The 10,584-nt window shown below is 54.5% G+C and overlaps 1 protein-coding gene across 1 annotated transcript in view; it reads right to left on the bottom strand.

Moving 5' to 3' along the window:
• Nucleotides 1-1,177: 1,177 nt before the first annotated feature.
• ADGRF3 (adhesion G protein-coupled receptor F3) overlaps nucleotides 1,178-10,584 on the bottom strand; it is a 13,907-nt gene continuing 4,500 nt past the window's right edge. Inside the window, exons 6-14 of the mRNA XM_045286588.1 lie at nucleotides 10,348-10,557; nucleotides 9,559-9,702; nucleotides 9,140-9,336; nucleotides 8,572-8,751; nucleotides 6,975-8,357; nucleotides 4,102-4,143; nucleotides 3,950-4,012; nucleotides 3,497-3,552; nucleotides 1,178-1,283 (exon numbers count right to left, since the gene is read on the bottom strand). Of these exons, the coding sequence (XP_045142523.1) occupies nucleotides 1,262-1,283; nucleotides 3,497-3,552; nucleotides 3,950-4,012; nucleotides 4,102-4,143; nucleotides 6,975-8,357; nucleotides 8,572-8,751; nucleotides 9,140-9,336; nucleotides 9,559-9,702; nucleotides 10,348-10,557 (2,297 nt within the window). The 3' untranslated portion in view covers nucleotides 1,178-1,261. The remainder of the gene's footprint in view (nucleotides 1,284-3,496; nucleotides 3,553-3,949; nucleotides 4,013-4,101; nucleotides 4,144-6,974; nucleotides 8,358-8,571; nucleotides 8,752-9,139; nucleotides 9,337-9,558; nucleotides 9,703-10,347; nucleotides 10,558-10,584) is intronic.

Here is a 10,584-nt window from a genome sequence, read left to right as displayed (position 1 = left end):
TTTTGCTTTTGTTAAAAATTATCATGTCACTGAAACACACTACTGCTCAGTTTGTAGGTTGTACAACACCAAAATACCTTCAAAAGAGTTCTTATCTAATGATCCCTTAAAGGGCCATCATGAGATCTGCTTTAATCATTAATAATACTGTTATTATTCCTGGAGAAAAAAATTGCACACTGGGCTATCCAAATTGTCTATGAATCCACAGTCTTTTTGAAGCCCTCTTGTACAGCATACAGGGACAACATTCTGTAAACTTCTTAGCCTTAAATAAACACCTGAAGGGAAAGGAGTCACTGGGGCTTGGGGCTTAGGACCACAGTTTTGGGGACACATCAGTCCGTTCGCATAACATGGTTCATTGTATTTTGGTTTTGAAAGCCAGCGAGCAGCCATCTGAGATTCAACTGTCCAACTCTCCCCATCTGGAGCAAAGTAGAGTGAGGGAATCAAAGTCTTCAGGGAACAGGTAGCCTCAAAGACGAATGAGCGATCGATCCACCTGAGCCACAGCCCCCACTACCCAGAGACGAGACAGGCGAACTAGCTATTGCCAGCTACTTCTACTAATGCATCAGGACTACAGAAGGTTCTAGAAGAAAATGTAGAACCAAGTTTAAAAGCATGAAAAAGACCAGAATTGCTGGCCTTGTAGAGACTGGTGGAACTGCCAAGACGGGGGAGCAGTCCTTATACCCCCATGAAGACTGGGACTGAACCCACCCCTGGAGATCAGCTCTCAGTCAAACAGCAGGCCAATAAAGTGAGGAACATATTTCTCCAAACAAGTAACCCCGTGAGACCAGGAGCAGCACTTGTCCCCAAACAAGGCTCGGAAGGCAGGAAGGCTCAGGAATGGCCAGGAGGGATGGAGACAGGGGCCCAGGGAAGAAGGGGAAGAGGGGATCACAACTGATGTCATGAAACAAAAGCGTGTATCAATGTTTGGAGGCAGAACTCATAGGGTCGGTAAGCTCTCAGCCAAGCCATCATAAAAAAAATGTTTTGTGTCTGTGTCAATTTTCCTCCTTAATTCTTGGTATTTTCTCACGATTCCTTCGAAGGTGGTTATGCATTCTTACAAATGGGCTCGTGTGCATGCTTCTTTATAAACAGACACGTTTAAGAAACCTTTTTATTTTAACATTTTAAAAAATAGAAATAACCGGTTAATTTCACCTTTTCCTAAACATTAAAAACAAACAAACCCAAGTCCGTCCTGGGCCTCCGATGTTTCGGTGGTCAGCATTCCTGCCAATTAAGTCGTCCTTTCTGCATAGCTACCAAGAAAAAATAATCAGAAATCACTGAATGGTTAAGAACCATTCTTTATCCAACATGCGACATGTATTGCTGCGTAAGTTAAAAACCGATGGAGACAGTTTTGTTTGTGATTATTCTGAACTTCATGATGTGTGAGTGGATCTAAAACTGGGGTGTTTGACATGACGAAAGGTGGCTAGTCCAGATCTAGAATCGCACTTCATTTTGGATTAAACGACAGGTTGACCTAGAAGAAGGCCTCCTGTACAAACCAGTTCCAGTAGGGCTTTCGCTTTGGGGGGCGAGGAAGAGGGGGCTGTCAGCATTTCCCTCACAGGGGACCCCAGGTGCAGTGCTGCCTACCCTGCAGGGTTGCTATGCGTCAGCATCGACTCCGTGGCAGTACGTTTGATTTGCTTCTAGCCTTTGTGAGAAATGTATTGGCTACAACAATGTTTATCAAGGATGTTTATGCATTTTGTCCTAGGAAGACTACTTTCAGCCAACAGGTCCTAGGCCAGCAGTTCTCAACCTGTGGGTCGCGACCCCTTTGGGGGTTGAATGACCCTTTCACAGGAGTTGCCCGATTCATAACAGTCGCAACATGACAGTGATGGAGTAGCAACGAAAATACTGTTATGGTTGGGGGGTCACCACCACACAAGGACCTGTATGAAAGGGTCGCGGGATGAGGAAGGCTGAGAACCACTGGTCTTGGAGGAAAGGAAATAGAATCGAGAATGCCAAGGGAAGGTGAAGTCCTGCGGTTGTAACCAAGAGGGAGTCCACCTCGGTCAAGGAGGCCTTGGTTCTCATCCAGACTCCCTCAAATCGGAGTTCATTGTCACTCGCTCACTGAGAGCTTGGCTCCTGCTCTGCGACCGCGCTGTAAATCTACAAGCACAATAGAAGCACAGCTTGTTACGTCAGATTACAGGACGAGGCAAACTTGCAAGCGGACTCGATAGTTCTCCACCTAATGTCTGGTGCCACAGATCCCAGGCGGTTAACAAATAGACTTAGTGATGTTGAGAAAAATGTTTCAGAACGGTGAGCCCCACCCTGGTCACTTGTGCTGTCCCCCCTTCACATCTGCCGGCCCACAGCTCTTGTTTATTCCCCCTGATGCACTGGACGGCTAACCTCAGGGTCAGCAGTTTGAAACCACCGGTCAGTCACTCCGCAGGCTTGAAAGATGAGGCTCTCTGCTTCTGTCAAGATGGACCGTCTTAGAAACAGTCCTGTCTGTCCTATCATGTCATGAGAGGTCTGAAGCGACGTGAGGGCACCGAGGTTTTACGTCTGACTGTTTGTGTTTGAGTGACTGCTTCTGCTATTTGAAACCCTCTTCTGCCGGAGCTGGGCTCCGATGTGTCCATTTCCGGAAACTTTTCCACGGTCAACTCTTCTTGCTTTCACCTTTAACTGAGGGGCAGCGGTGCTGCCCCATAGCAAACACTTGGTTATTTTCAGAATAGGGCCTGGCTTATTCACCAGGTGATTTTAGCTATTCTTGGTTGGACAGCTTAGGGCTGGGGACAGGTACGTTGCAAGAGAAAGGAGTGTGACAATGGAAACATACGTCTGCTTTTCCCAAGGGTTGAGCCAATTTGCGAGGGAGGAGGGTTCAGAGGATTGGCCCAGGGCCCAGGGTGGTGGCTGCAAGCACACACCGGCAGCTCCCTTGCAGGAACACTAATTCTTTGTCAGGGTGGGGGTCTCCCTAAAGCTGTTGGGCTGGTGAAACCTTGACCCACTTCAGCCAGCTCTTCCCTTTCTGGACGCCAAGTTCGACACTGGCAATTCCTTCACCTCTGAACATCCCAAAGGGTTTCCAAGCCCCTTGAGAACCTGATTATGTGCAAATGTGTTTTCCGAGTGAACTGAGTCAGAGACTGGTGATGGTGAGGCTCCCTGAAGAGCTCCCAGCCATGATCTCTGAGGCCTCCGCTCTCCACGGCCCCCTCAGGAACGCCTCTCTGGGCGAAGCCACCTTTCCGCCCTGTGGGCTGGGAGAGCTTTCCTACATCCACCCTCGCTCATCAAACCAAATCCACCACCGTGGTGCCTGCTCCGACTTACAATGGGCTCCCAAGGTGGCCAAGCATTCACCTTTCACCCTTGGAGTGGCTGGTGGGTTTGAACCACCAACCGTCTCGTGGTGAGCAGCCCACTGCCCACTGTGCCATTCCAGAGCTGTCTCCTGCTCCTAAGAACGCGTTGTTCTCACCTGGGACTTGTCCTCCTTCCTTTGCTCTGTTCTGAGATGAAGGTTTCATTCGTGGCCTAGGAAAAGGCGGGAGGGCCCGATCGCGGGGTTAGGGTGACAACTGTCCGCTCTCCTCTGGGGAGACCATATCCAGGTTGGCATTCTCAGCTGACCTCCTGCCCAGAACTTTCCCCTCCACTCTAGGCGTGCCCACGTGTGAGGACCCCGTTTCCCTTCACAGGCTGACCGCAACAGAGAGCCAGGAGGGCCTGGAGCCGTCCCCGTGTGCTTAGGGACCCAGGAAGACAGCTCCTGAGCCCTCTGACGGAAAGGGCCTGAAATCTGCCTATTCTTAAAAACAGCTCCCATCTTCTCTAGAGTTCTGGCTCTGCTCATCCCCTCTGGGGAAAAGGGTCCAATACACCTGGGTCTGCTTTCCGGGATGGAACTGAGGATTGGAAGCCAGCAACTCACCAGGGAAATGGTGGAGCCCGGAGGCTGCCTGTGGCAGAAGCGCCTGCGTAACGCCTCTTGTACCTGCAGGAGACGCCGGGGCCAGGGTTAAGTCAGCCCAAGTCTAGCCTTGGGACAGTGCTAGCCAGGGGCGGTCAGGTGGGCAGACGTACCTTCTTGTCCATGAGGCAGCCGAACAGTAAGATGAAGACACCCTGAGAAGAGGGCATGGGGGACAGATGGTCCATGAAGGGGGCTACCCAAATCAACTCTTGGTCCCCTCTTCCTGCAACCTCTTTCCTCTGGTCTAACACGCAGCTCCGGGCTTCCTGTCTGTTGTTTTCTCTGAGTGCCATTTGGTGCATAGGACCCATTCCTAGTGTTTTTCTTGTCTTTTGCTTTTCCTCACCCAAGCGCTTTCTTTCTGTCTATCAATTTATTTATAATTTTCATTGAGAAATAATGCACATGAAATCCAATTTGTCAACATTCAGTGCACCCTACGAACATTTCCCCACCCTACCCCCACCCTTTTTTTGGCTGTGGGAGAAAGACAGGGCTCCCCCTGAGTGTGACCATTCCAGAAACTCACAGGGGCAGCTCTCCCCTGTCCTGCGGGGTCGCTGTGCACGTCACAGACCCAGTGGCACTGAGCTTGGTGCGTGGTTGGTTCCTTTGTCCACCCCCTGGTAGCTGGGGCTTTTCTTACTGCTTTGTTTGTTGGTTTGCACTGTTACGTGGCAGAGGGGCTATCAAGGAGTGGGGGCTGACAAGTCCCTGCCTTCTCTCTGCGATGGCGTCGTGACGAGCGTGGCCACCATCAGCCGCACCTGGTGTGCGTCCACGCCATCACTGCTCAGCTGGGTGAGCTGCGCAGGCTATGCACTCTCCCTGCACTTCAGTAGGGGAGCTAGGGAGCCCTGGTGGCATAGTGGGTTACACACTCGGCTGCTAGCCTCAAGGTCAGCAGTTCAAAACCACCAGGCTGTCCGTGGAAGAAAAAGGAGACTTCCTAATCCTGTCCAGAGTGACAGTCTCAGAAACCAACAGAGGGCAGTTCTGCCCTGTCCGGTTGGGCCAAATGAGTTGCAATCGACTAGATGGCCGTGGGTGTGGTTTGGGTGAAAACGGGGTTAAGGAGAGTTCCTAGTTCCCTGGTTGTCGTAAGGATGAAATGAGCCCAGGGCACGTGTGGAGAACATGAATGACACAGACGGGTATTACTCTCCTCGCTGCATCACCATCTATCTGCAATGAGCCTCGGATGAATTACTAATGATGTTCATGATCGGCATCATCTTGCTCACCCTTCCAATTCTATTAGAGATCGTTCTGTCTCATAAAGAGGGGAGGCAAAGGAGGAGAAATGAGCATGTTTCATCGAAAGGCCTGGCTTCCTCGTTGGGTAGAAAGTACTGGAACTCCAGAGACCATGGCCCTTGGTCATCCTTCCGGTCTGAAACAGAACTTGTTCCCAGGGCCCAACTTCCAGTCAAAGGACAGACGGGTCTATAAAGGGACCAGTAACCTGAGAGAGGGCCACATTCCTTAGAATAACCAACCATAGCTGAGATCACAGCGCAGCATTTACCCACGGACAAAGCTTAGAAGGACCTGGAGAGGAGAAATGGAAACCGGATACAGAGAGCGGAAGAAGTGATGTTATATTGAGGAGATTTCGATGAATGACAGGAAACAAGATGCGTATGAGTTATATGTCAACACCACTGTTGACATTAAAAAATAAATAAATAAAAGATTACCCTAGGGCACAAGAAAAGGAAGCAAGACAGAATCGTTGAGTGGGAAACTGATCCACCAACCTTCACCCAATTCACTAGAAAAAGTAAAAAAAAAAACCTACAAAACAGTAAACATGCTTCTGGCTCAAACTCGCCACAAAGCCAGAAGCCCAGAGAATGGTATTGGACCAAGGTGTCCCTAATTATAGCCTGGACTCCTGGTAGCCCCTTGTCCCTTGGTTTCTCCACTGAAGACATCTGCCTCAGGTATTTTGAAAGAAGAGGAACCAGACACTTGGGAATTCTTTCTGCTAAAAGCAAAGTGCCTTAAAAAGGCAGGCAACACCCAAGGAAGCTATAATGCCAGCGTGAGTCCCGCACTGGGGGAGATGAGAGAGGAGGAGGAGGAGGCCGTTGTTCCCAGCCTCCAGAAACGAGCCCTCCCTTGGGCAGTGTCTGCTGCCCCTGAAACACAGAGCCCCCTGGGAAAGAGGAGGGTGGGAGTCGGAAACAAGGACCCTGGTTGGGGCTAACCCAGAGCCAGGAGCCAGTATTGTCCCCATCTTTGATTCCTTTCAGATGCATTGATCTGAAACTTGGAACAAAACACGAAACCCCTCACTGCTGTTGAGTCAATTCCAATGCATACCCCCGGTGGCATAGTGGTTACATGTTGGGCCCTTAACCACAAGACCAGCAGTTCAAAACCACCAGCCAGTCCTCAGAAGAAAGATGGGGCTTGCTACCTTCATAAAGAGTGACTGGCCCAGAAATCACAGGGAGCAGTTCTACCCCGTCCTATAGGTCAAGAGGACATTTATCTGAGCGCCTTCTTCATTCCAAAGCAGGGACTTCAGAGATCACAAAAGTTTTGTGCTCACAAACCGGAGAGCAAGCCGGGAAGGTGTTTGTTGCCATCCCCATTTTATGGACAAGAAGACCAAAGCTCTGAGAGGCTACGTGCTTTGTCCTGAAATTTCCAGCTAGGTAGTGGAGGATCTAGGATCCAGACCTAAGCCTTCTAAAATTCTCAAGCCTCTAAGAATCACACTGAGCGTCTGGATGCTGCAAATGACGAAGCTCTCAGCAACTTGTCAGAGGCACACCCAAAGGCACCGCAGACCCCCAGACCTGCTGCCCAAAGGACATAGACCTGGACACCCCGTGGCCTCCTCTCAGCTCAGTGACAAACCCGAAACAACCACGTGTTTCTTCAGGCCCCACCATGAGATCCCCGTGGTACCACCTGCCAAGGACTCAGAAGACCTAAAGGACAGAAAGAACGGGCCCACCTGGTCCCTCACCTGGGCGGTGTTGAGAATCGTGAAGATGTAGTGGGGCGCATCGGACACTTCTTCGATCAGAGTGGCCAGGCTCAGCCCCCAGGTGAGGCCGAAGATGGGCGTGAGAATGAGCAGGGCTTTGATCACCCCTAGAAGGGCTTGGCGCTTCTCCACCTGCAGCCCCTCTGAGAGCGAAGGTCTCAACAACTTCAGCACAGCCATGACAAGCACCAGCCCGTTCACTCCCACGATGACCAGAACCGGCACGGCGAAGGTGTAGAGGACCCCTCCCTTCCCATCCAGCCAGCACGCCCCTTCCCTTAAGTATTTCCCCCGGGGTAGGTAGAGGACCAGGGCACCCCCTGCAAATCCCAGTGGGCACAGATAGCCTAGGGCCACCATCAGGGGGAGCACCCAGTGCTTGGACAGCTGGTGGAAGACAAAGAGCAGCTGGTGGGCCAGCATCAGGGCCTGCGCCAGCATCCAGAAGAAGGTGGCCAGGTAGAGGAAATGGCAGAGGAAGGCGGCGGCCAGGCAGAGTGGGCTCTGGGGCCCTGCAGGGAGGAATGGGGCTCCCAGGAAGCAGGTGTCTGCGGCCAGCAGGCAGAGCACCACGTTGAGCAGGGCTATGTGGCGGAAGTAGGCCACCTTGTTGCGGACCACGGCCCTCCACACCAGCCTGTACACACCCAGGCACACAAGCAGGGCCAGGATGGAGGCCCCCAGGCCCAGCTGGCTCAGCAGCTCCAGGGCCGGGCTGTCGGGAACCGTGTGGCGGGACATGAGGATGGAGAAGGCAGTCAGGTGCTGGCAGACACACTGAGCGGTGGGGCTGGCCCTGGCCACCCGTGCCTGGCACCCTTCGTCTGACCAGCCCCCCTCACCGTGGAAGAGCTCGGGGTCCCAGAAAACACAGTGGGGGATCCCACTTCTGTCCCCAAAGTCCATGATGACCTGTCCCTGGTTGATGGCCTGACCATCGGCCGTGATGGAGATGGAGAGGACCAGGCCGGGAGAGGCATAGACAGAGTCCCCCAGCCCCGGCCCATAGTTTGAAGGCAGGAGGCGGTCCAGTCTCTGCAGCACCAGGCTCGTAATACTAACGTTGGCTCTGTTGTGGTCCAGGGGGGCCAGCGAGCGCCTGGGGATCTGCGCCTGCAGTGGGGGCTGCGTGGAGAAGGAGACCCTGTAGTCCTCAGGGTCGGTGGGTCCAAGGAGCTGGCTCTGAAGCTGCATATTGGGCAAGATGAAGGAGGAGGGGTGATCCTTTGGGTGCAGGCTGCGCGCCAGGGTCTCCACTGCCCGTAAGAGAGCCGAGGCTGCCAAGGGCTCCTGGGCCTGAGTCGAGGTCCACAGAGAACTGTTGTCCATGGCGAGGACCTTGTCTGTGGCTGTCAGCAGTGCCTGTGGCACCCAACAGAGAGGTGCCCACAACCCTGAGTCAGGGCACCGGGAACTCCGGGCCCAGAAACACCTGCCCTTCCCAGCCCCATGCAGTGCCCAACACCGGAGAGAAAAAGGAGGGTGGAGGCGTGCCTGGGAAGGGGGGCTGGCCAGCCTGGCAGGGCGAGTGGACGCTGGCCAGCTGTCTTCCTGTTGTGGCTCAGAGCTCTCTCACCTTCAGGTCACTGTGGGCAAGATGGATTCTGCCCTCTGCCACCACCTCAGCCAGGATGGTCATGGTGCCCAGCAGGGCCAGTAAGTCCGAGGGTGACCTCACCCGTGCCGCCTGTTCTGGCAGCTGCCCCAGGAGATGGGGCACCTCCTCGGCAGGATAGCCCTGGCCCGCTGGCAGCAGCTGAACAGACAGGAAGCTGGGATGATGGGAGGGTACCTGCTCCTCCCTCCCTTCAGATGTCCTCCCACAATAGTCCATACCTGTCCCACCGGAGCAGAAAGCAGACAGGGGGCGAGCCAAGCAGAAGGCACTGACTGCACCTTAGTGGGCTGGACACTTAATGGGCCAGAGGTTTGAGGCTAGTCCTGGTGTGTGTGGGGAGTGGTCAGGCGGGGGTGAGGGCATGTAGTGCACTCTAGGGCTCTGCCTGGGTCAGTTCAGAGCCACTGGGGCTTCAGGCTGGGACCCAGGAGGGACGGGCCGCCCAGTTGGGAAATGTTTGAGTCCTAAGGGAGGAATGGGGAGGTTGGGGAGCGTGGCCTGTGGCCCACGATGCCAGAAATGTTACCCGGGCTCTATGCAGCAAGGCTAGCAGCCCGGCGTCCATGCAGCTGCTGTGAACGGGCCCCCAGGACCCGTCAGACTGGCACAACCTGGTCATCCTTCCAAGCCTGTGCTGGGGACATGGGGCCTGTGCCATGTAGCCAGCCTTGGTGACCTCCCAATCGACAACCAGGAACTCTGTGGAGCAAACGGTGTCACCATCTGGAGAGTGACAATGGGGAGCACTCAGCCTCCAGAGGGAGCCTCTCCTTGGGCAGAAGCCCCTGAGGGCTCCAGAGCCTGCCCTGTTGCTCAAGGCATGCTGCATGACCCCGCCCCCCGCCCGAGGGAGCACATGCTCCCAGGACAAGCCTGGAGCTCTCTGGCCTCCAGCTTCCCTGGCCAGGAGAAAGGGTGGCCAGTGAAACCCAGCACCCCACGTACCCTGGATGGTGGTGACGGAGACGGAGACCCTGAGAGGGGCCGTTTCTGGGCTCCGCAGCTCACACGTGTACGTGGTATTAGCTGCAGGGCAGTCCGGAGCAGCCAGCATGAGGCACTGGGAGCCTGAGGCCTGCAGTAAGGAGACTGGGGCGAGACCAGGGAGGGAGGGAGTGGTTCCAGGGCTGGAGCAGACCGGACTACCGTGCCGGATCTCCTAGCATTTAGGAGGGGTGAAGCATGGGGGTCAGCCAAGTGGTCCTTGGCATGGGGCTACTGTCTGCGGGCAGGACATGGACTCGGGTGCAGGGAGCCTGAGTTTCCTCCGGTGTCTCGAAGCTCCAGGACTTGAACCACAGTGTCCACATTTGTCCAACGGAGATGTCCTGACACTCGCCTCACAGGGGTTCAATGGGATGGCGTCGAGGAACGTCTTTTGAAAAACATTATCCAAACACAGCGCCACAGATTCGCCCTGGTGTTTCGATGGGGTAAGCGTTGGGCTGGTCACCTCAGGTCAGTGGTTCAAACCCACCCGTGGCTCCGAGGGACAAAAATTAGGCTGGGTGCTCCCCGAAAAATGTACTTCCTCAGAGAGCCTTTATCGAGTTGCTATGAGCAGGAATCAGCTCACTGGCTGAGCGGGGTGGGGGTTGGCTTTTCTAATGGGGTTAAAAAGAACCAAGAGTGCAATTGGACGTGGACCCAGAACACCCTGGTGGAACGGCAGGCTGTGTTCTTGAACGCAGAAGGCGGGCTGCCCTCCCCTCTCCTGGGGTTCCCGCCACATACCTGTGCTGCCCTCTCCTGGGCTCCAGGAGGCAGTGTAGGACAGGTGTGTGCTGGGGGTGCAGCAGCTCAGGCGCAAGCCAGCGGCAGTGGCACAGGAGATAGAGAGCTGGTCTGGAAGGCCCGCCACATCGGCCTCCTGCAAAGGCACCCTCACCTCCTGGTGCAGCTCCCACCGGAATCCCCGGGCCTCGAAGCAGCACATGTATTCGCCTGCAGACACACACCCAGCGCGGAGCC

Source organism: Echinops telfairi, unplaced genomic scaffold (genome assembly GCF_000313985.2).
Source record: "Echinops telfairi isolate 266 unplaced genomic scaffold, ASM31398v2 ScPeMD7_9;HRSCAF=40, whole genome shotgun sequence".
Lineage (NCBI taxonomy): Eukaryota > Metazoa > Chordata > Mammalia > Afrosoricida > Tenrecidae > Echinops > Echinops telfairi.
This window is presented reverse-complemented; position numbering and strand designations above follow the sequence as displayed.